The sequence below is a fragment of the Anopheles coluzzii genome, chromosome 3 (genome assembly GCF_943734685.1).
Source record: "Anopheles coluzzii chromosome 3, AcolN3, whole genome shotgun sequence".
Lineage (NCBI taxonomy): Eukaryota > Metazoa > Arthropoda > Insecta > Diptera > Culicidae > Anopheles > Anopheles coluzzii.
Window position 1 is genome coordinate 48,803,682 of NC_064671.1, and position 25,526 is coordinate 48,829,207.

Sequence of the window (25,526 nt, forward strand, 5' to 3'; positions counted from 1 at the left end):
GGGCTGCAATTCCATTGCACTCGAGTACACACTTCCAACATTGCTGAGCCACTCACGATGCGATGCGATGGCGATGCGTTTGTTTCGTGTATTTTCCACCTAGATAATTTGGGAAAACATGCCCAAAAACAATCCTATCGGAGGGCTGTGTTTTTCCTGTCCCGTGTTCGATTTTAACTACAGCACTGGCAAATTGCTGCTGCTTCGTCGGACTTGTTCCGGGTGCTCTAGCTAGTATATGTGCACTGCTTTCCGCGAGTATCGTATTATTTTAGTCGAGCTGCAAGTGCAAAGAAAACATAGGAAATAGTTTCCAACTGCCAGGCACTGAGCGAACTGACACACAGCTTCAACCACACCGATGTTATCGAGCCAAACAGTGAGCAAAGCAGTTTGGTTTCACGTATCAGGTGAGATAATACTGACAAAAAAAGGAACCCGACGGTTGAAGCCGACTTGAATTGAATTTGCTTGAATTGTCTGCCATAGAAGCAGGATGGATTCAGCTAATTGTGAATGAAATACTAGTGAAATGGATGTTATAAAGATAAGTATTAAAATAGTTTTTGTTTTGGGGAACAATAATTTACTCCAAAATGCGTGCGCTTTTCACACACAGTGCCTGTTTCGTACTATAAATCATTACAAAAGCCTAAAACAAAAGCTTTACACATACATCGAAACAAAACTAGCAAGTCAACAGTTACTGCCAATGTGAAGCTATAAAATTAGGCGCATAGAAATTAGCCTTAGACCCCCATTGCTGCTGCTGTTCCTGCGAGGTGGGTTTATGTTTCCGGCGCCTCTATTCCAACTGGCCCCCGCTCTGCTTGGTGTTTCCCCGGACCAAACAGCACAGAAAATTTAGAAGAAATAAAGCAATCATAAAATAAATCATGCCACACGCCACCTACAATGGGAAACGATTCAATGATTTACGATTCGGTAAGTCCATGGTGCCGCCATCCTGTCGGTGATATTTTTGCGTAACACATTCCATGGCCCGTTTCCTATTCGCCCACGGTTGTGGGGCATTACACGGGACCTTAAAGTTTCGGTAAGAACAAAACAAAAAACAACAATAACAGCAACAAACAGTCTGTTCCGGCATAGGAACGTACCAAGTGTGCCTTGATGAAGCGGCCTGTTGACGGAAAGTTTGGATAGGAACGTTTGAAAGCGACAGCTGAAGCATAAACAATGATCCATGATCCTTTGGAGGGGGACCAAGCTTCACAAGTTGAGTCGCGGGTGGGACGCAATGTCGGCTGAAGTAGCTGTTATTCTTTGGATAATTATGTTGGGGCGAGCATTATGTTTTTTTTGTGTTCGTTTCAAGTTAGAAAGTTTAAATAAGTGTGCAGGTATAAAGTTAGCAGGAACAAGGTGCATACAGCCACAGTATGTTGTGTAATTGTGAGTTATCCTTTGTGACTTTATTTTAAAAGTATTGCATTGTTTACATTTTGATTCAATGATCAAAATCATGAGTCAAATGCTTATTAAATTTAAATATTTTAATACGACTTTTGAAATGTTGTGAGTAACGTGTTTTGTTACTTGTAGGATGTATTCAAAAAAATTTTGTTTGCTTATTTAGATGGATGTTCTGTTCAAAAGGCATTTATTTGTTTATCTATTAAAATTATCAAGCAAAATTTCCATACAACAAAAATCCATACGGAAAAAGTCATTTGGGTTAAGGAGCTATGATAGCGAAGAATAAAAAAAAACAAGAACTCTATCACCAACTCAAACAAATCTCTTGCATTCTGCTCTGTCGATGCAGCACGCGCGTTTCTTTCCCATTTTTGTCTGACCCAAGGAGTGACACTGGGTTAGCGCTATATTGCTTATTTGGCAAATAACATAAAAGCTTCTCAGAACAATGAGAAACAGCGAGTGGGAACGAGAAAGCAGAGGAAATCAAACTACAAGTAGAACAAATCAAAGACCGTTGCAAGTACGAGCGTGGTGTTGTAGGACACAAATATTGTTTCCTCGACTGGGGCATCACCATGATGACCAAGTTTGTGCGAAACTTTTGCATCGTCTTCTTCCGAAGGGTAAGAAAGAAAAAAAAAGTAGCAGTAAAAAGGACCTGAGTTCACCAAATGTAGTGCCCGGCGTGTTGGTTGTTTGCTGGGGGTTTTCCAAGCATGTTTGCAAGTTGCGTGAACTGACGAAGATTGAGCCGGGTGAACGTGGGTCAGCAATACGATAGAAGAAGATTGTATTTTGCTAATATATTATTTTATGATAAACAGAACGAGAAAATATGGACAGTTTTTTTCTCAGACTCGTTCAAAATTAGCTTAGTTTTCGCCTCGTAATCGTAAGGTTCATTAGAAAAGCGTTATTTTTTGTTTGTTTGTTTGCAATGCTTCAGAAATCATTCGTGTTCCACAATGTCAACAATATCTGTGTTTATTTAGCAACGATGCATACTCTTAATGTCCTTTTTTATACGCAATAAACAAGATTCATTCATTCTCCTGACGACGCATTTTTAAAGCACTCAATGAAGCTAACGTAAAATTAGGCAAAATAAATGGATGATGGATCATCGCCAAGTGAACGCTAACGACAAACACTGTGGACAAACAATAACAAAAAAAGATGCAAATTTTTAACATCCCGAACGTAATACAAGCACTCATTGCACTCTCAAGTCCTTTTAGTATTCGCGCAGAAGAGCGCTGCATGAGCAGGAGGCCGCAGATAGTGGCGTACCATTTGTGTTTCACCCGACGAGCGTCGTTTGCTGCTTTGTTCGAAAATCCTGTTCGAAAATTTATTTCTCCAATGTTTTTTTCCCATGCTGCTTTCCACCTTCCGGACGCAATGTTTCATCCCGGCTGGCAAACAGCGTGTACATCTCCCTCTTCCTTCCGAGTACACCAGCAGCCAGTCGACCGCCTAACCACCTCCACCGCCCGCTAGAAAGCTCGGCTCCAGAATCGGTTTTTATGCGGTTATGCGCTAAAAATGTTTAATATTCATCACTGTGGTCTTTATGCTGCGGTTGCTTAACTGTCAGAATGAAATAATAATAAACCTGTTTTCGGTGTACATTTTATCAGTCACTTGACACTTTTCGACCCCGACCCCGAGCACGGCGGGCAAACCAACGGATGGGAGGGCATTCGGCAGGCGTTCGGTACGGTTCTGCTGGCACAATCACAAGGCCGTATCAGGCATTGCCGGTGCCGCACACAGGGGTGTGAAGTGGCAACCCTTAACCTGATCGGGGTGACCCACCGGTGCCCCTTTTCACCGTTATCGGGCGGGTATCCGACCAGCGAAAGGTGTCCGCACAACGTGCATCTTTTTGTTTTGGTGTTGTTTGCTCCCTTGCTTTTGACACGCCATCGCGCAGGTGTAGGTCGCGGTGACGTAAAAAAAAAACAATTGTGTGAAAAATTCAATTTTTTGAAAGGTGCAGCATGGGGGACATTTTCGGGTGCTGGAAATCAGCAATCACGTTGGCCCCGTTGGTGGTAGTGGTGATGGTGGTGATGATGTGTTTGACCTGACCCATGTTGAGTGGGGGAGGGCAAGCTGTAATCAAATTTGTGTGTTGGACTTAATCGCTTTTAGCCCCATGTTCTGTACCATTTTACGTTAGTTTACGCTGTTTGGTGTGTATTTTGTAAAGAGTCGAATATTCAGGTGCGTGATTTATAAGATCGCGAATCACGTTAATCTGACACTGGTATGAAATTAAGATTACTTTTTTTCAAACAAACGTTCAATAATTTTAAAAATAATGCTCATTAGGTGCACAATGCATCACCAACCTTATAGTGTATATTGGCACAGGTTTTTTTTCCAACAAACGTTCAACAATTTTAAAAGTAATGTTCAGTAGCACAATGCATCACCAACCTTGTAGTGTATATTGGCGCAGGCTGAAATGGCAATTTAGTTCACTGTGCTGCAAAACTATGCCACAGAAAAATAGCATTTAGATGAAAATTAATGCACATATGCCAATGGAGCATCGCAGTCCGATGATTGAACCGGTAATGACTTTCATATGAGTGTGAGTCGTCTAATTGCTCGCTTTTGTCGAAAGCATATGAATGTGCTGCATTTAAATATGCTTCATCAATTCGTTCACCGTTTATGGAGGGTAGGGCTATAAAATCAATAGTTGCACATCGACGTCCCCATCTACAGCTTGGCTACGCCGAAAATGCTGTTGTCATTTTCCGATCATATCGAGCGTGTGCACACACATTCACGAAAAATCTCGACCGTTTGATATGGCACAAGCCGCATTATTGCCATCAATCCTCACACTCCAGTTGGGCCGGATCGGAACCGGTTGTGTATCAATACGGTGCACCGGTATGCAGCAGTTCGGGTGCATCAACGTTGATAACGAGCGATCCCACCACTGCAGACTCGCTGATCGTTGGTGACATTCGCTTCCCTGGAACAGACAGTGGAACGAAGCGGCAAACGTAAAAACCATCGTAGCGCATAATCGTACTGGTACGTTTATTTGCGCCAGAGAGACCGGGTGGAGAGTAGTGACCGCCACCACCCCGCCGGGAGGGAAATAAATATGTGCATTTCCGATGCGAAACCGCTTCCGGAATATTAAACCGGAAGCCGAGCGATGGGCGCTCTGTTGATTGGCAGTAAATATGCTGTTGCCACCTACCTGTAGTTTGTGTTAAGCTGGACACCCTTGATGGCAACATTGTCGAATTTGTTGCCGGTGGAGCGTGCCCAGTAGTAGGAGAAATCGCTCGCCGCCGACTGCTCGCTGAAGCGACATTTTAACGTGACCGTTTCGCCTTCGCGTGTGTCCCGGATTTCGTCCGCGGCCACGACGGTGACGAGCGTGAGCAGCGCTGACAGCGTCACCGAAAATGCCACCGCTAGAATGGGAAGAGAAAGAAAGGAGAGAAGAAAGGGAGTTATTAAGATGATACGGCCGATGTAATGGGACGCAAAGAGGGATGGGCAAAGAGAGATATATAAAATACGTTCTAATGGGTTGTGGTTCTTGGTTTGCAGGAATGGAATTGAGTTTTATTGCACGCTATGATGGACAAACACAATTAACATCGAAATATCGTTGGTTCACCTGACAAAGGAATGGAAAACAAGCTAAAAGCAGCATTAAGAAATCCTTTCTAGTTTATTGGTTTATTGATACATCTTGCCTTATGATGGGCGAACCTTTTAGAGTGCTACTGGCGTTGGTTTTCAAAGTATGAGCATATTTTTTTTTGTCCGCTGTTTGTATGTGAGTGAGCTGTAACAAATATAATTACCGTAGCCGTTAACACGTCACAATATTGTGTAAACGAGGGGCAAAGCCAACAGGCTACAAGAACTTATTTTAACGAATGACTTGTGAAAGTATATCAGCGCTGTTTATCGCATCGTTGCATCAGATGTGCAATGAGTATATGCTAGCGCGGGTTGATGGCTTGGAAAATGGTTCAAAATTTAGCACAAGCCTCAAGTCCATTTGCTTGAAATTGCTGTTAGAATGTACTTTTTTTGCTAGCGAGCCGGTAGGGGAAGCAGTTTTTTATGGGATGGACATTAAAAATAAAAACACCGGTAAACAGGATAACCGGATTGCATATTTTTGAAGCCTCCAGTGGGCACCCTTAGTCCTAGCTACCAAGAATTAAGCACGGGAGCACAAAAGGGCCGAAACGCTGGACAATTAGTACACGCGGTGGGTCGGTAGTCGACGCTGGGTGTTAAAAAATGGCGTTCGCAAAAACGCTTTACGCAAATTGTCACAACTTTATCACCGGCTGTTTCTACAGCCTTTTTAACGAGCAGTGTTGGTTCCCTTTATGGCAGGGAGTTGGAACTGGGTGAGCGTGTAAAATGGAACATATAAATTGTAGTCCCGGTGTTGAAACGAGAGAATTGTGATAATATTATCTTAAGCTTTTATTTGTCCTTAGATCAACGCAAAATTTTGGATGAAATGGATGGCGTTGATGTAATCCATTGAAACTATGATTAACAATTGTTTTCGACATGTACTCGTACAAACGGCTATAATTAGTCGGCACTTCTTTGCTTTTGAAACTGATACCATCAAACAGCGGTTATAGAATGGTAAGTGGTTAAATTATCATCTACAAAAATAACACATCTAAGGCAGTGCAGCTTACCGTGAGCTAACACAAACCGGAACAGGGTTGCGATTTTTCGAACCGCGAAATTCATTATCCCGCAATCCCGTTCAGCCCCCGCATGCATTCGCTAGCTGCAGCTGTGGTGAGTAAGTTTTCAGGCGCTTACAAGAGCTGTTTCATAAATAAAATCCAATCCGCAAAATCCCGTCGTCCATGCAGATGCACCTGATGTCGAACCGGATTCCAGGCAAACATAAGTCATCGTCATGATGATTTTTAACCGTTTCTTGACCTGACCGTGTCCATGGTATCGGTGCATCATACGCGGGTGCATTTGGTCGCGTCCTGTGTCCATCGTCGCCACTGGGCATGCACTTTCTGTGCCGGGTTTGTTTTATTTTTGCGACCACTAACAAGTCGTGTTGTTTTCGCTTTGATGGTCGCTGCATCGGGCTGAGTACATGCTCTGGAGTGTGGTGTGCTTAGTTTGGCTATGAAAGTGCTGTTCACCGATGGTAAGCTTTTTTGGCAGCAGTAGCGCGGATAACACAAAAAAAATAAATAAACGAGAGGATAGAACCGAATGTCGTGGTTTGCAGCGAATTTTCCATCCAAATTCATTGCGAGCGTGAATGATGAGAGAGACCGTGGCGGTGGCTACGGGTTGAGAGATTTTCAAGAGCAGGGAACGTTAAAACCACATACGGCGCCGGTGGAAAAGTGGAACCATCCAGCTGCACCATCCGGTTGTGTAGCCTGGCGATGGTGTTGGTGGCTGATGACGGTTTTGTGAACCTCGGGTGGACAGTGATGAGATATTTACAGTGAAACCATTTGCGTGTAAATTTTGATACCGAAAAATGGCAGTGACCAGTGGGCATTAGCTGGATGGATGCGATGTGGTACCATCGTTGACACCGGTGTTGATGCAACCCATCCTTCATACGAGTGTGCGGGAGTGTAATAATGGAAATGGGGGTGCGTTTTTTTGGGGTACAGTTGTTTGTCTCTTCCGTTTTAAAGATTTGCGCTGTACAGTGTTGATGGTAGCAGGAACAGTCGAATGACCATTAAACGATCAGCTCTTGGGGCTGAGGCAAAATCTGTGCTGCAGTGACAGCATTTTTAATAGCAACAATTTCGATTGATTCTAAAAGTGAGTATGTGCTATATGTGAATTTAGTGAATTATATGCTTTAAATGAATGTATAAACAAGTCTTCTTAACGTTAAACTAATATGTGAGTATCATGTTTGGTCGGTTTGGTGGTATACATTCAAAACAGGAAGCAGAAAGCAAGGAATTATAATAAATTTAGAGTTTGAAACAAAATAATATTCTTAAGAAATTATCAACCAAAATATCGAAAAATTTTGCCATGGTGGTTCATTGTTAACCCATTTTACACACAGCTTTGTACTTTTAAATTTACTGCTGAGTACAACTTTGGTGCAATTGTTCTGCACTTGAAACAGTTAAAATGATAAGGAGCATAAGTTTGTTGCGATAATTGCTGTTCGATTTGATGACCGTAACCGTTACGCGTTAAATGAGTGTGAAAGATTGAATGTTTATTGAGAAGCAGCCCGACTCATTCGATATAAAATGAAACATTAATCCCGAGCACATTCGTCCTGATTGAATCGAAATTAATAAGCGCAATCAAATAAAATCATTAAGAATGCAATGTACGAATGCAATGATGCTTGCAAACAGAGGCGGAAAATGCAACACAACAAAAAGAATGCCAGCATGGAACGAAACGGAGAGTACACAGTGTGTGTTTCCCCCTGCTGGTAGCATAATATTTCACCAAACATACAAACTGGCGGTGAAAATAAAAAAAAAAAGAGGAAACGGGATACAAAAAATAAATAAATCCAAAACCACAACCGTCCACGCGCTTAATGGGCGCTTTTGTGTGGCGCAACAAATTGTCTGAAGATAATAAATAAAATAAATAGCAATAGTTTATCCGTTTCATCGTCCGCTCTTCGTCGTAGGTGGCAAAGCTCGGATCGCGCGGTAAAGCTGTGCAGTTATTAAAATTAAGCACAAATCGTTAATCATGGTGAAGTTGCGCATCCATGTCGGTCGGTTCCGCGCAAAAGGGGTGTTTCTGGGTGCGCGAGGCAGTGAGGTAGTAAAAACAGGACGCAAACCCGACCGTGGGAGACGCGGGGATTTAGCGCCCGGGAAGGGAGAGGAGCCCCGGGGAGCAGATTAAAAAGTGGTTGTAGAGTAAAGTGAGGAGGAATTAAAAAAAAGAAACGCACATCCAACAAACGGTTTAGCAACGGCACGAACTGTGCACGCCTGGGGAATCGTGACAACGCGCCGATGTGTCGCCAGGAAGCAGCACAACGAAACACGTTGACGCAACAGGCGCTGATAGAGCCGGTGAAGGGTTAAAGGAATGCGCGGCTCGAGGGCTGCGAAGGGATGAAATAATAATTGAAAAACTGCGGACGAACACAACAGCAAGGAGGGAAAAAACCAGAGCAACACTAAAGAAAGTCCAGATGTCTCCGAGGTTATGGCCCCGGGGTGGTAAACTTTGCAGCTTTAATCCAGTTTCGCCGTCGTGGCCAAAGCATGAGACATTGTTTGAGCTTTTGAGCTCTCGGGCGGTTCACTTCCTTTGCCGTAGTGTGTCTCAGCTTATGTGGTTTTTATCCATTACTTCGTAAGATGGTATCGCTTCTTGCAACAGCAGCAGCAACAGCAGCAGCAGCACACATGCTCTCTTTGCGTGTGTTTCTTTTCTCGGTCGACGATAAACATTTTGCCGCGGTTGAGCTCTCGATCTCGAGTCCAAGTAGGGTATCCGGTAAATGAAACAATATGTTTCCAGTGAACACCGTGGACAAAGGGAACGTTTTTTTCCCCCTACAGCGAATACAGCTTTTCTGCCATGACTTTGCCGGGCCCTTTAAACTGACCAACGGCAGATATCATCCGATACCAATACTGGATCCGTACGAAGCATGGTCGAGTCCAGTATTGCGCGCTGGGCAACGTTGGCAACTGTTGTCAGAAAAGTTTATGATATGCCTTTTTTCCACAGGTCGAGGCAGTTGATATTGAAATAAAGCCGCTGCAGCCCGTTTACAGCAAAAAAGCAGAACAAACGATGAACGACTTTTCGCATGATTCGTGTGTTGCAAGGAGGGGTTATGGTTTCCGTTGGTCTTGTCCACGGTCTGCCTACCGTCGCTTCATTTGGAGTTGCTTGTTAGTGTGTAGCTGGTATCGTTGGTAAATTGTCATAAATAAAATTGTACACGCTTTTGCATGGGCATAGCAAAGTTGATTAAGCAAGAGAAAGATGGGATCACGACAAGGTGATCGTGGACAATCAAGCAATTGTGTGCAAAAAGGGAATATACAAAAATATATCAACTGTCAACTGTTTCCACCCGGGTTGCCCGGGTTTTTTTTTAGATTCTTCCGTGTGTTCGGGTTTCGAAAGGAGTACAACGATACAAGATTACAACGTTTACATTTTTGCGATCGAAGCACGGATGTTGTACGGTGCTACAAATCATCCGTTGTTTGCTTGTAGTAGTAGTGTTTATTTTATCTAGAGAATTAATTAATTGTGTGGTAAAAGAAATTGAAATACTTGAAATTAAATACTGTATTCTTGTTCTATCTTGTACTGACACGGCCGACAAGTACACGCTGTTCGACAAGTAGGCAGATACAATGTGATGCGGAAATACATTTTCAATTTGTTCTGCCAACTTACTACAAGTGTACTGATAAATTTGGAATGTTTCTTTTGCATAATTTATCTAACAATGCAGCTACCACATTGAACAAAATGAATCAAATTTATTATGATAGTTTGCATACAGCTCAGTGCAAGAGAGGGTTAATAACTCCAAACTAAAAGGGTATGAATGAATCATTCTTATGGTACATGATTTGAGAATGATTTACAAATTTATTTAGCGTTTCATTTTTTTAAACTAATCGACAGCCGTTTGAATGCAGCTAACAAGAATGGAAATTGCAAAGGAAAAGAATACTTTGCCATCGGGGTTGCGTCTCGGTTCGAGAATTTTCATCAAGATTACGCTTCAATTGTGCGTTTGGTGCAAACCCTCTACTTTACTCTTTTGCTACTCGTCACAGACAGAGCTCAATCGTTTGCCACAGATCCGGTAGCGATGCGATGGGCATGATAAGTCAATTTACCAAACGGCCTCTAGTTTTCTTTTGCAGCATGGGCAAACAAACAAAAACCCCTTCGAAAGGACAAAAACTATCTTTGTCGCTGCTCGACGCTCTGAGAGATGAAAGATAGCAGTATGATAGTGGAATCTAATTCGAGTAGTGCGAGTCGAATACACAAAAGTACAAGTAAAGCAGCAAAACTGCTGAACGTGGTAGTTCATCTGATTTCGTTTCATTTTGTCACTGTGCGAGTGTGAGTATTGAGTACCAGAAATGTTGTTTCATGTTTTTACGTGGCCACACACCAGGACGCACAAGGCCGTTTTTTCTGCACAAATCACAACTATTATAGCCCTTGCCGGAAGTTTGTACTGTCCTTGTTCCCTGGTGCAGCACACGCATCTGCCTACCCGGGAATGGGTTATTTTTTCCTCGTACGATGTAGCAGGCCGACCAAAACCGACCGCATTTCGATAGCCAACCGAGACCACAGTGACCAAGTTTTCCCATCGAGCAGGACACCGTGCTTACGTGCGTTTCGGCAGGAATGTCACTGATTAGATTTAGGTTTTCAGCAACCCCGCAATATCAGCAGCCCGAGCAAAAAGATTCAATGTCAAGTCGTCGGGTTTTTGGGGAAAAATCGGCCAACTCGAAAGCCAATTTTTCGATCTAATCCGCCGGGTCGGGCGAGTAGTTACGTCGGAAGAACGACGAGAAAGGCGATGGAACGGGTGAACCTTGTTTCAACTCGGCCCGGAGTGATAGCGAACAAGCCAGTACGTTTGATGGATAATACACTAAATGGATTCGAAAAGAAATTATAAACTTTTCCAGCGCAATAGGATTCGAGATTTTCGGCACCGATTCGAAGCCCTCCATGGCAGATCGATTGATCCCGAAGCTTTTTCAGCTAGCAGCGATGAAAATGAGATTTATATCGAAACTTTCTTTCGCTCCCGCAAAATCGATCAAAAGTTTCCGTGGCCTTAGCAATTGGGTAGAAATTGAAATTCGGCCCTGCGTCGTGCACGTTGCTTTTGTTGTCCGCTCGGGCTCGGGCCAATGGGCAAAACCGGGAGTTAGCTCGGCTCAGCGGCACTCATTTATATTCGAAGTTTAGTAAGACTTTGGGTCACCCCTGGTGTGGGCTATGTTGCGTCTTGACAGTGCTGGTGAAGATTGGTAGCAAAGATGGTAGGAAAATTGAAAATACGAAAGCACTTACGCCTCCAGGTGTATGACTTCTGCTATTAGCGCTGTGCAGGGTCAGGCACGCGGGTGAAACGTAACACCTGCCCGAGCTTTCGGCCAAAGGATACGCCCTACTTCTGTCATCGTTTTACACACATTCGCCAGCACGACACGAGTCCAATTGTTTTGACAGTTTGACTTGTAAGACGCTGTCAGAAGCAGTGAACCGTTACAAACACCTAAGTACCTGCGCATAGAAGCCGGCCTTCCCCATTTGAGGTGGGTTCGGTTTGGCGGGGGACGCCCTGTTGGCGTTTGCCCGAAATTGCGAAGAGAATCCTTGCCCGAGAGTAAACACCCAATGGTAAAACACTCGCCTACCCAGAAATTGGAGTTAATTTGTCGCTTCAACAGATCTCAAAATGACACTTCTGCCGGAACAAGTACGGAGAAAGCTGTGAGCTGCGAAGGGAAAACACGCCTGGTCCTGCGGCGTTTGGTGCAGGAACGGTTGGAAAACCTTTTAGGAGAGCACCGTAACAAAAAGAAATCACACATAGCAGGTTAGACTCGGGGAACCGTAGGCAACGGATAGGAAAACAAAATGAACTTTAATTGGAGGTACTAAAAAAGGTCAAAGCATCATGTTGCTCCTGCACAGAGCACGCGCTACACCGGGCCAGAGTTTGTTGGTAGGCGTGAAGAATGCGATTGTTAATAAACGAATTTCTTGGTCATGAAAATCAGTACAAATGGGGATAGACCATTCATATTTAGGTGGGAAGAGCCATGCAACAAATGTTAAAGCGTAATCTGATCACACCGGAAGGCATTTTTGTTATTCTTCAGAAGGGAAATAATCTAAACAAAAGGAAAATTCATTTGATGGAATTTGATGAATGCCTGTTACCGGTACAAATCTTACGTGCTTGCGCAGTCGTGTAAGGGTAGTTCTCACCGAAACCGGGCAATAAATTGCAATGCAGGAAATGAAAGAACTACCAGCAAGAAGCACAAATATTGACACTGCTATTGAATGTTGACCGAGTGGTGCCTTGCGCAGCAAACAGCGCAAACAGCGGCCATTTGGGCACAGCACGCTCAACTCGATTATAAGTTAATTGAAGAAAACACAAACAAATTTAGCCAGCCAAAGTTCGTCAAACGTCCTTACCAGTGTGCCGCCTGAACCCCATAAACGAGACCGACGCAGCCGAACGATTTCTTGAAGCCGATTTCGATTTCGCCCGAAGGAGTTGTGCTTTGTTCTGCAAGTTCGCACGGGCTACCTTTCTCCGGTCCCCAAATGAGCCAGAGAGAAGGCAACAGCATCTTGCGAAACTCAACGGATAGGCGGATTTTTCCTCCCAACAAACAACGATGGTTGAATCATGCGCCCAAAGTAAAGTCTTGGCCCCGGCAGGAAGTGACATGGAAAACTCTTTTCCCGGCCTCTCACTTTGACCTCTCTGGGCTCCTCGTAATCCGTATGGTTTTTCGATTTGTTTGACGATTCAAGATTCAGCGTAAATGCCAGAAAAAGGCAACACTCTCTCTCTCTCGCATGCAATGCTAAAGTTGAGCAAATGTAGACAGGGCCTTGCACATTGTGTGTAAGGAAAAGTCCGAAATGGAGGAGATGCGGAAGGTCGGAAAAGACTGGCGTGTCATAATCTCATTTTGTTTATCTAACTTTTTCCCTGAATCGATTCCAACAAACTTACTGTGCTTGCTTGCTATGGCACAATATAGCAGCGCGCTTTTTCGGGTTACTTTCTTGTGTATGGTAATGCTGACAAGTGATGGAATTGTGTGTGTAGGACGACGTAGGGCAAAAGAGAAAGAAAGGGAAAGAGTAAAAGAAGTTTTAAAACACTTTCTCGGTAAAGCAGATTGAATTCGTGTAACAGATTTGTAAGCGAAAATCATACAGTGGTGCGCTGATATAAGAGCAGCCGTCATACGTACGGTATTGTTTCGTTTCCGGCGAAACACTTTTTAAATGAAAAAGTTGCATATTGCATTGAATGTGCAATGCTAAATGATGCATAAGTAGCGTGTTTTTCGTGGAAGAAAGTTTTCCCTTCTTTTTCGGACTCCTGCAGCCCGCAACGGTGGTCTTGGGAGAGTGTTGGAAGATAATTTAATTAGTCTAGTTGCCTGCCAGGAGCGCAAGGGAGCAACTGGCTTAGAAACGGGTACAGCGTACAGGATTTGTACGCTGCACGCCACCGACATAATTCATGACGGTTCGTAATGCACAGGATGGTAATTTTCCAGGTTTTCGCCGCAGCTAAGCTGCTCATCCGTCGCACCCATCCGCCGCACCAGGGCCGCACCAACGCGAAGGCAAACATCAACAAGATCCGCGTATCCTTTCCGCTGTGCGACTGCACAGCGAGTGGAAGCGGTTGGCGGGCCCTGCGCAATTGAATTTAATTCAGTTTGGTATCACTTTTCCGCAATTTTTCATACTTACTGTTGGGACCCGGGCTGGGTCTTCTCCTACCCTCATCAAAAGTGGCCACTTTGGTCTGGTTTGGCGAACGGTAAGGATTGCGTGAGCCGGTTGCTTCCGTTGCTCCCCTTTTTCGGAAGCTGCTCTGCTCCCGGGCGTGCCGGGCGAACGAGGTGAGATGGTAATGAATAAAATATGCAGGCAAAATTAGACAAATGGGAACGAGCGGTGCAAATTGCTCACGTTCACGCTTCCGCCTGGTTTCGCCCTTACTGCTGCGGTGGTGCAGCCGGCGGAAGTTAACTAGATTCTCGACAGGATCTCGTTTAGCACAACGATTGGCGCGGATGTGCGCGCGCGAGGTTTCGGTTTGCTGCCGGCGTGTTGGACGGCCAAGTGGCCCCACTACTTACGAGGTTTTCCCTGGTGGGTAGAGCTTTTTCCCACTTGGAAGAAAGTGTGCAACGTTTCGGGGCGTTGGAAAGAGCAGCAGCAGCAGTAGCGGCCGTGGGATAAACTACTGTTAAAAATATTATGATGCACTGCTCCCTGCGCTACACCGCCACCCAGCCGCCACGCGTTGATGCCAACGTGCTTAAACTGTAGAATTCCTGATTCAGCACGGTGCGGGAGCTTTCCGATTCAAATCACATAACTGCAGCAGCAGCAGCAAAGTGGCGCATCGCCTGGGAAGGTGCGCGCCCGGAGCAGCAGATTGTTTTTCTTGCGTTACATCCCCTCGGCAGCCAGTTGGAGTCGTTTCGCGAAAAGTACATTCATCGTGCGGGCCATTTTCCGGCAGTGCAGTGTAATCACGATCGTAAAACCCAAGCCAAAAAGTCGGTCGCGAGACGGGCAGAGACAGGGTAGGAAAAGTTTGGATAAAGCCAGTGGCGTAACTAGCTGACATTTGGTTGAGCACTTAGAGAGGCGTTTGGAAGTAATTAGTGTGCGGGCAACAGTTGTTGTTTGCGAAGGTACTGAAACGCTCGAAAGAATATCATTGTAAGATGCTTTCTACCCGGTAATGAACAATGTAGGTGGTTAAAAGTTTGCGTTGCCAGCACTGTGCGATGGTGATTTTTTTGTAAGTGGTGAATTATTAGCTCAGTTTATTGGTGAAGTTTAAGAATATTCCACCAAGGATGATACGCAGTTGATTACTTGCGTTGTACCTCAGCTGATGCAATAGAAAAATAAGCTGCCAAAAAAAGGAAATTCTTTGTTAGGAATCACCACCCCGCAAAAAAAAACAAGATAAATCGTTTTCTATTCACTGATTTTTTCACACGTCGAAACTTTTGTTTTCCACTGCCAGATTTCAGTAACTAAAGTGGGGAGTGAGAAACAAAATAATATCACACAAAAAAAGAACACTGAAATCCCAGATATCGACATCATCAACTGTCAACAACTTTGCCCATCCCGATTCCAAGGATGCTCTGGCACGCTCGTACCAAATGAACAAAATCGACCAAGAAATGGAACACAATCGAAAAATCGATCATTGAAAAGATTGCTGAAAGTTTGCCCCGAAGGGATTTCCACCCTCACACGGTCGTTCGACCGTTCGGAAGTGTCAAAAGACGAAGAAAAAAGAAGAAATACGGTCAAATGACATTAGTTTATATCGCGATTATCAGCCTAACAGAGGTCTCTTCGGCACGAGGAGAGAAAGATTTGCAACCGCCTGGGAAATCATCATTCCACACTATTTCCCAATCCAACCGATTTTCCCACCTGTCACTATCTACCCTTGCGCGCGCGTTGAAAGCAATTCTCCGATTCGGAGTTCTCAGTTGGTTTTTTTGTGTGCTGTTCTTGCCAAGGCTGTGCCTAGTCCCTGTGACACGTGACTTGTCCTCAGGTCGTGCCGGAGAACGTGACAAGATTGGGTGAAAACTGCTGGGAATTTGCTTTCGAGATGCTGCCTATCGAAAGTTAGCTGAGTGTGTAAAATGTGTCACATTTGTGCCGGTTTGGCAGTAGTTCCCGAGCGCCACTGGCTGTGGCCTGTGGAATCTGGCACTGAAGAACTTTCTGCACGTCTTTCTGGAGTGTGTATAGCTCCCTGCGTGTGCGTGTGTGTGTGTGTGTGTGTGTGTGTGCCGACGAATCGGATGCGAAATTTAGTCTGATAGAACCAATCAGTAGTCGATTGGCATCGTTCCTGTCGACGTGTGAAATGGTTCGTGGCAACGGGGTGGTAAGGTGAACGGGCGCAAGGAATTAATTTTGTATGCAAATGAACAAAAATGCCCCTGCTGTTGTGCTGTTGTGGTGGCTGTCGATACAACAGTGAAGAGCTGTGTCAAATTGATTTGCAATGATGCTTGAAGATTGGAACAGAAAGTTTTAAACAGCTGCTGTAGTAAAATGCAACCGCATTTATAAAGCGTAGATATGTTGATTGCTTGCAATTCTGCGCGTTTGAGTGTTCACCGGTGCTAATTTGTGCATTCCTGTACAGGAACAATCACGGTGCAACATGACAATGAGGATTCATCAAGCAAAGCAGTGCACAGCTCTGACAAATCTAGTTAATGAATATTACATACTGCTTGAGTCGTCGCAACAACGGAATGCTGAATGCGGCAATGCGTTTTCTGCAGGTGTTCACCGTGTTGGAATGCATGTCAACAAGGACCCTAGAGAATGTCAAACAGGTCCCATTATGATGCACATTCAAATAACGTGGCTACATTTCGTATGCCACACAAACACATACACACACGCGCACACTTATGCTCGAATGCACCACATCACTTCAAAGCGCAATGTGCGGCATCTGAGAAGGTACACATTTACTTAGATCGGAGCTTAAAAGTGTGTGTTGCTGTAGAGCACCGTAAGTACACCGTATTGAAGCATCCATCAGCCTCCTTCGTCCGTGATTATGGCAACATTCCACTGGAATCAATAAAGGGAAACAGCTTTTAAGCGCATGCAAAACCCGGCTGGCTGAGCTGCACTGCATTGATCGGATTACAGTCGCGCTCCATGAACATCCTGTCACAATTGAATTATGTCTCAGACGATGTTATATCTTGCTGCATGTTACAAATGAACCGATGAAATGTATTTGGAGCCTAAAACACGTGATGGAAGCGGCCAAGTGTTCATGACAACTTTTTTTAATGAAGAAGAATGTATTGCCCACGAGTTCCCATGCAGCTAAACAGCTTAAAGGGGAGCTAGCCATAGCAACCGTTTCCATTGTGCCATTTTCGGCAAACGCTTGGCTAACTGGTAATCTCACGATCTTGTGAAGAATTCGCAAATATTTATCCGGCCACGGCCTCCACCCGACGCTGGTGTCACAATCATTGGAACATCTCATTTAATCTAATCCAGCCCCATTATGGTGTGCATGGGTGGAACGTGCGGCAAATGAAAGCGAATGCCAGGCCACTGCTCCCTAATTGCCCTCCCCCACCCGTTACATTACAGGGCTCGGTGGGTTTTGCAGCGTGAGAAGTTGTCCATCAACGTCTAGGGGTATAGGGGAGGAAGGAGAGTGGTGCCGTGGTGGAGTACATTTTTAAACCACCGAATGATAAGACGATAAACGCAGTCTCTCGCTGATGGTCGGGCCGGGGCAAAGAATGACATGGATTGTTGAGTGCGTTGTCGGACCAGTCGATTACTTAGCTCAAAGCTTATCGTTCCTACAAATCTGTTCCTCCGACCATTCGGGATCTTTTATCGTCATCACCGCGGAACACTTTGAAATGGTTTCGCCGGCTGGCCAGTGGCAGAGCGCGCACAGTGGATGACTAATTGCCTGCAGCAGTTTTCGGCCCGCGTGTAGTGAAGTTTTCGGCCAGCGTGTTCCGCACGTCGGCGTCGTTCACGTTTTTCGCTGCTCAATTGTGTGTTGTGTCTTTAATGTTGAGTGAATGTCTGGAAATGGCCTAAAAATCTGCTCCATTTCTGGCCCCAAATCCGCGTTTCTTCGTGTTTTACTTGCACGATTCCTCCTCGACTGTGGGGGGCTTTGTCTTGTTGGTTTGCCGTTACGTTTCCGACCGCTCGCCCATCGAGGGGACGAACGGCCTGACGATGATGGTGTCTTGGAAGAAAAGATGCCATCAAACTGTAGTCGATAATGTAGTGTTGTGCATGGAGCGGGGTTGGAAAGAACAAGAGACAGGGGAAAATGTATGTATGTATACATTTCGCCCCGGCCAGGGATGATGGGGTGGAACGAGTTGTGAACGATCCAGCCCGACAACGTGCCATTGTTTTGACAACAGCCGCTGCCCTATTGCCCATGAGAACCACGTGAAGCCGCCATTCGTCGCTGCCGTAACCATCAATAGAGATTAAAATCTTTGGAATCCTCGCCGGCCAGCGCTCTTGGTTCGGCTGGAATTATCCGAGAGCATTTCAAGTCCAATGCTGGCGCAATGCTTCACGAGCTGCATTCCGTCCGGAAGGGGCCCTCTACGTCGAGGGACAAACTTTTGCCGATGACAATGTCGATGTGTACTACCCATTCTTTAGCCTTTCGCATGCGTTGGCCGTTTTTTTTTTTGTCGTCATTGTGGGCATTTGGGGCTAGCTCGTAGACATTGAAAAGAGGGAACGAGGAAAGATAAAAAGAAGGGGGAACTAATGATGGCGTACGCTGTTGGTCAACTATTTTCAACCCTACCGTACAATTACCATCGCATCGCTATTTTTTTCGAATCTCATTGCATCGTGTCTGCGGAAGGAATTATTTATTTGGTGAGTCTTTCGCCTCAGAAAAGGGCAATCTGCTTGGATGTTGAATCAATGAGCGACTTCCTTCCCGTCAGGACGATGATAAATCGCCAAAGGAAGTGACTGAAAAAGAACACAGCTTCAGTTTGACGTACTCTTTGTAGCCATTCAGTCATCCCATCACCAACGGGCACGGGAATAATAGCACACGGAACAACACACAAGGAAAAAGCTAATACCTTACAGCACTGCAAGGACATGAAAAAATAATAATGAAAATTCAATTTACCGTCCCGTGCTGTAACAACGCGCTCACGAGCTTTCTTTACTTCTGTGAACCACCACCACCCTCTCACATGCTTCTAGCCAACCGCAGTGGCCACTGTGGCAATGTCCTCGCATGCGTGACGTGACAGAGACATTACTTTTCATTCGATTTTAATTTCTTCCAAAAATATTTACTTTTCCCGTTGGCAGTTGCTCGACCGACCGAGCGCGGGAGGGGTTTTTTTGTTCATTATTAATTTAGCCATTTGAAGAATAACTCCGCTTTGCTTTTGCTGTCCCATTTTGTTCGGTCCTTCTGTCTTCTACACTCTCTCTACGCTCTTCACAGCTGCACAGCTTTGGAAAATATGAAACTGTTGGTTTTTCCCCGGGTTTGCTGCCGCCATGAAGTGTTTTCTTTGCAGGCAGTTTTCATTCCGTCTTTCTGTGTTTTGCTTTTGCAAGGATCCTCTTGTAAGGGGTGCTGCTGTTTGCCCGGAAATCGGCATCTTGGAGGAATTTGGTGCGTATCTGTTGAAGCGAACATAAAAAAACTGATGACCGCAATGGATGGACCGCGGTGGGCAGGTATAGGTTGTGTGTGTGAGTGTGTAACGTTCTCTTGAATGTCCTCGAGGCGGTATTTATGATTGCGACTGTGATTAATTCAAAAACAGCAAAGAAAAACATTCGTTTTGAGGATATTGGTACGAATACGGGGAGTAGGGTGATGTTTTTTTGAACGATGGCTTAATTTCAAGTGGGGTTTATATTAAACAAACGGCCCCAGGGAGTGATCAATGCAATGTGGAATGTTAGAATGTTGAATAGTCAGTAGGAAGGGTGTATGAATGTTGATGTGATGCAAGAAAAACAATTTCTCTTGCGTGGTTTCTTTCTTTGATCAAGGTCCATTGATTTTGGGTAATTATTTCTTCCCAAGGAATAAAGATATGAAAATAGTTATGCTGTGAACATCGTATTTTTTTCATTCTGTATATAAGTATTTAACATTTAATTAACTAAAAAAGTACATTTTTTAGTATTAAAGTACGTTTTGTTTAATTATCAGTTGCATAACTATGAGTTATTTTCAGGTAGTTTGGTTTTCATCACAAAATATAATTATTTCTATGTGTTTACTTTATGAGTTGAGTGGTGCTTTTTGACTTCCCACTCACTAGCCATTCATTCATTCATTCGCCAATCTGGGATTATTAAAGCGCTGATGAATGCAATCTGAAAAATAATTCAGAGTTAAAACATCTTTTCGACCACAAATATTCACACAATCGGTGTCGAACATTGAATGCTATTGATGCGTTGGTCAATTCAGCAAATGTACACAGAATCAAGCCATAAAAGCTCTGCAACGATCTATTGAAGCATTGCGAACGACTCGTTGGCCGAGTGTCCAAAGCCTGGTTGTGGATTGATGCGTGCGTTGTTTCAAAAATGGATCATTTGCGAACGGATGCACTCTTTTGTGCTATCATACTACTTGAACAGCTCAAAAACAAAGCCGATAAAACAGGAGGAGAGGTACTCATAGAAGTACATTGATGAAAACTCTTTTGAGTCTGAGAAAACTCTTTTGTTTGAGAATTTTTGTTCATTTGGGGCGATTTATCATTGTTGATATTGTAGTACAGTTTCAGTGATATGCTGTGTGTCAAATATCTTTATCGATACATTTAACACAACTAAAATTATGCCAATAGTAAAATTATACCTTTTTATTAAATTGAATTGTTATTCTACACTATAAACCTTGAAAATGTATGATTTCCGTTGACAACAAATGCAAAGAAAGAAAATGCCGCTCTCATGAAAGTATGGGAAACCTTCTCTTTCCCTTCACATGATGCAACTGTTTTGTTCGTAAGTTATGCGTGTGTTTAACATGTGAGCTTTCAAATCACAGCATTGTAAGCTTCATGAAAGAAAAAAGCGACCGCAATTTTTCGTAAACCTGTTTGTGTGATAAAATGTACATCTGTCGTGCTACGTGAGAAATGACTGCTCTAGAAACGAATGAAAGTAATAGCTTACAATATAATGGGGTTCACTTGCTGACATCATTTAAAGATAGATGTAGCATGTGCGATACTGTGCAGAACAATGTTGCGGGTTGTAAGGTTTGCTCTCCCGACTGTGGGATGAAATAGTGGATAAAGTTGCACTTTCAAAAAGCTTTTGCGGCGCAAAGTTTCTGCTCCGCATACTGTGTGTGTGTTCCGTTTCCATCACAATAATGATGTCGTTGAATATTTATCTTAAAATATCGATGCTTCCTACGCGAATGCAATACCATCCTGCGAAGCTTAGCTGTCGGGTGGTAAAATGCTTTCGATTGTGCCGAAAAACGGAAATTATTCATAGCAACGGTGCGGCTTGTTAGACATGCATTGGAAAATTGTCGACAATTCTGCGAGTCTTTCCGCATGCGCTCTATGCATCTATGCGTTGTTTCTTGTTGCAGTTTTCTTGTCGCAGCCGATACTCGACTCGATCTTATTGCACAAATCGATTGAAATGTTAGTGTTGCATCCTTAAACATTCCATTAGTTCTTATCAGTTCAATACATCCATTGCATTGAAAAAGATAGTTAGATACAGCTAGAGCTTCATAAATATTAAACTCAAAACCGATAGTTCACAAATCCAATGCACATAAATGACATGGTATGGGTTTCTCATCCAATGACAAAACAACTTAAATGCTTTCAAAACTTTGAACAAGTATTAATCCCATCAGACCTTTCGTAATGGTTGTTATTTTGCCTGAAGTTATCACTTTGCTTAAAACACATACACACACACACACATAAACTGAAGCTAAAAACAAGATCACAAAAAACGTTCCTAGAAATAGCAAACATATCATTTACCAGTTTGGCTTCTCGTATTTTGAATAACCAACAAAAGATCAGTCAGATAATTATCCATCCCACAAAACATACTGACCCTTGGAGACTAGGTTTTTACGTAGTCCGTTGGCTTTCCGAAGGTTCGCTAGCCTGCCTGTGAGGATAGGCGGGGTTAGACAGAACCGTTCTTCGTTTCCCAGCTCGTTAATAATTTCTATGCTTCCACTGTTTTCTCGATGGTGCCATCCGCCCATCCATCAGGGAATCAACTTTTGAAGTTACGGACGGCCGCACTTTTGAAGTCCAGCTCCATGCGATCAATTTGAAGATAATTATCAAAAACACACAGCACAACCCATATAATTTACCCCTTTAGGAGAGATGGGGTTCGTGAAAGCTTTGACCACTTGATGGTTTTAGAACAGCTTCTAATGGGGTTTGCTAAAAAAAAATGACAGACTTAAGGGCAACACAGATTCCGGTCAGCAGAAGAACGGGAATGGGAAATACAAACCAGTGATTCCATTTCGCTTGCTCATTGATACGTTCGGCGACCGTATTCCCTAACTACTGCCGCATCCAAAGTGTAATACCAAAGTCAACCAAATGCCCTAGCTGCACTGTGAGTGATTTACATAATTCTCCAGTATTTCCTAAACACATAAAACAGAAACTAATTTTCGCACCATTTCCGGAACATGCAGTGCTGGGAAGGATTGTCCCAACTCGTCGGTTGTCACAGAGTGGAAGGAGGGTGGGTTGTTTGTTTGCTACCCAGTGCCACGGGTTCACGCAGCGAGCACAGAAGAAGAAACACGCGAAAGACAAAAAACACATCACTGAACCTCCAGAGGAGCAGATAGCTCTGGTCCAAAACGCAACCTTCCTGCAGCGGAAAGACCATTAATTACGGTAAACATGATAATTTATGGAACGAGAGCTGGAGCTTCTAAGAACGTCCCAGTTGCTGAGGGCGCTGAGCCGACCACCACGTGAGCGTTCGGGGTGAAGCGTTGTTCTAATCTGACCGACCACGGTGAGCCGTAAGCGCCATCTATCAGGTGAGCTCGGTGCCGCGATATTTGTACAGTGAGCACGGGAAGCTCGGGAAGCAGACAGGTTCTAAAAATTTGATCATAATATTTTCATTTCTTATCTCCCCTTTTCCTTTGCCAGAGTTGATTGTTTCGATTGGTCGATTGGAGAAGTTGCCTGTTGTTCTATTCTAATCAGCAGCACACAGGAAGGAGGATCAATTTTGTTTCCGCAGCTGCAGACAAGCAGACCAGTGATCATTTTCTAAAATTACATTTCAAAAATGAGTTCTGTTTATTTGGGTGGTAGGAAAATCCCCTATAGTATGCTCACGGTTACAATATACCCAGCGAAAAGCGATCAATGATCGGTTTCTGTGTGTGGTTGTGTGAGGTGAGTATCTTTTCCACTTTTTTCGTTTCGTATTTTTTGGGCACACAGTTTGGGCAAACCTTCCCGCCAAAACAACATAATAAGCGTAAATGAGAACAAGAACCCAAACGAGCGCTACCCATAAAACCGCGGCGGACCCTTGGGTAGAAGCGCCAGCCAGCGATTATGAGGCTGCATGCAAGCAAGCAAACTGCTCCGGGCCTCTAGAGACTCTGGATTGCCGAAAAAACCCCATTCCGGGTTCGGGAAAAGCTTTCGAGCGGAAGGGAGCACAGAAGCGAAACAATCGAAAGCAACAGCGTCTATACTAATTTCCATTATGATGATTATTTTGATTACAATATAATGGCACATCAGAATTTAATATTATTTTTTTTTACATATTCCATCCCAACCCCCTGCGCCGAACTCTTTCCGGGTTGTTTGACCAAAAGGGAAGAAGCTTGTGCTTTGGGGGTTTGTTGTTTGGTTGCGGGCGATTTGCCGTTCCACTGCAGTTTACGAGGGTGGGAACTATGTGGCCCTCTTTTCTTGGCTTTTGGATGGATTGAAGGGTGAGAAGGGGGAGGGGGAGTGGGACGTGAGCTTTTCGCGGGCTGTAGTGCGCTGGGAATTGAACTGCCGTGCGCCTAGCCGGGGAAGCTACTAGGAACGGGCGCGTAACAATGGGCCGTCAGCTACAATTTGTCGGAAATGGAAACGTCGGTGTGAACGGGGATAGTGGAATGAAATCTTTGGATCTGTGGAGGTGGTTTAAATTTGTGGATGCATTTCGCTATCCGATAGAATGGGTTTATTCGATGGTAAATTAGTCGGCGGCAGGTTCATTGCCCGCGACTCGGGGCGCGACGTTAGAGTTTCCTCACTAATTATGATGATTGATTGTGAGGTCTGATTTCGCGCATCGTTTACAAGTGTCGTTGGTTGTGTTTTACATGCGAAGGAAAAGTGAAAGGATCGGCGAAGAGTTTAATAGCAAGTGAGTGTTGGAATGGATATCGAAAAAATGAGTGTTGTAATGAAGGGTTGTATAACAAAAAAGTCTTGAGAGAAGAGTATGTTCAATGGAAGCAAACAGCTTTAAAAGATAAGTTGTATTTCCCTCCAACTTTTTTTACCTTCTGTTCATCAATGCTCTTAACATCTCTATTGAAAAGATTGGCCACAATTATTGAAAGTGTAAATCACGTGTAAATGTTAGAGGGCAGCAGGGAAATTGAAGCAGGCCAATATCAGGGTAAGATACCGAGAGCTGACCAAGGTCAGGTAATCGCTTACCTTACCGGATGCGCTTAAGAGGTCTTCCCCATCGCAGGCAAAACCCCTCCACAAAGAACATCACCACACGGCTTTAGGGTATTTCCCATCACGTTCTCCCCAGGATTTGTTGAAGTATGCAAATCTGTTTACCAAAGCAGAAGCAGAACAGCACAAAACGTGTGGTCGAATAGAGCCTCGCACGCCACAACGATCTAGACCTAGACGCACTGTATGTATTCTTTTTTGTTACCTTTGCATCGAATCTTAGTCACGTACGTGTGCGCGCGGCGAGTGCGTGTGTAAGCGAGAGTGCGAATGAGCGCAAGATAAATTACATTCAAAATAAGGAACTAACACAAACATTAAACCCAATCAATCACTTCGTCTCTCGGCTTTTGGCCCACCGTTGGGAGGTGTGCCGAGGGAGGGAGGGAGGGAGGAAAGTGATTCGAGCAATCTTCCACTTTGCGCTTCAGACAACGTGCCCGTTCTTGAGGCGTTCAGGACAACCAGGCAGGCCCGTAAGAAAGTAAGAAAAATCCTCGATAAAAAGGGATTGATTGAGAGCAACATAGAAAGCAAGGGCTAGAGGAGAAAAATAAACTCGCTGCACAAAGCGGCACACAGGCAGCCCAGAACACAAACACACTCGGGCGCAAGCGCGCGCGACTTAGAAGAGAGTGCAGTGGATGGGAAAAAGGAAAAGGAAAGGCAATTTACTTGACCGAGAGCCGTTGCTGAGGTTCCGGGCGAAGCAAATTCGCTGCGGCTGAAAGGTTCTAATGTGGATGTGCGGATGATAGGCAACGCATCGATGGTGAGTGATGAAGTCCCAGGGCCTGTATGCTCGTGAATGGCTGGTACAGCATCGGACACGGGTTCAGGTGTTGATCAAGTATATTTATCTTTAATTTTCACCTCTCTTTTCCACCGCTCCTTCCCTTCTTAACGCCTACCTTAAGTTGGCCCTGAAACACGTTCGATCCTTATGCAGGCTAAAGAGCACGCAGGACGACGCATCGTCGGATGGATGGATAA

General features: G+C 44.3%; 1 protein-coding gene across 5 annotated transcripts in view; it reads right to left on the reverse strand.

Moving 5' to 3' along the window:
- LOC120955143 (hemicentin-1-like) overlaps positions 1-25,526 on the reverse strand; it is a 155,236-nt gene that overhangs the window by 85,603 nt on the left and 44,107 nt on the right. For all 5 annotated transcript variants that reach the window (XM_040375681.2, XM_040375686.2, XM_040375685.2 and 2 more), the window contains exon 3: positions 4,673-4,892. In XM_040375681.2, coding sequence (XP_040231615.2) covers positions 4,673-4,892 — 220 coding nt within the window. The remainder of the gene's footprint in view (positions 1-4,672; positions 4,893-25,526) is intronic.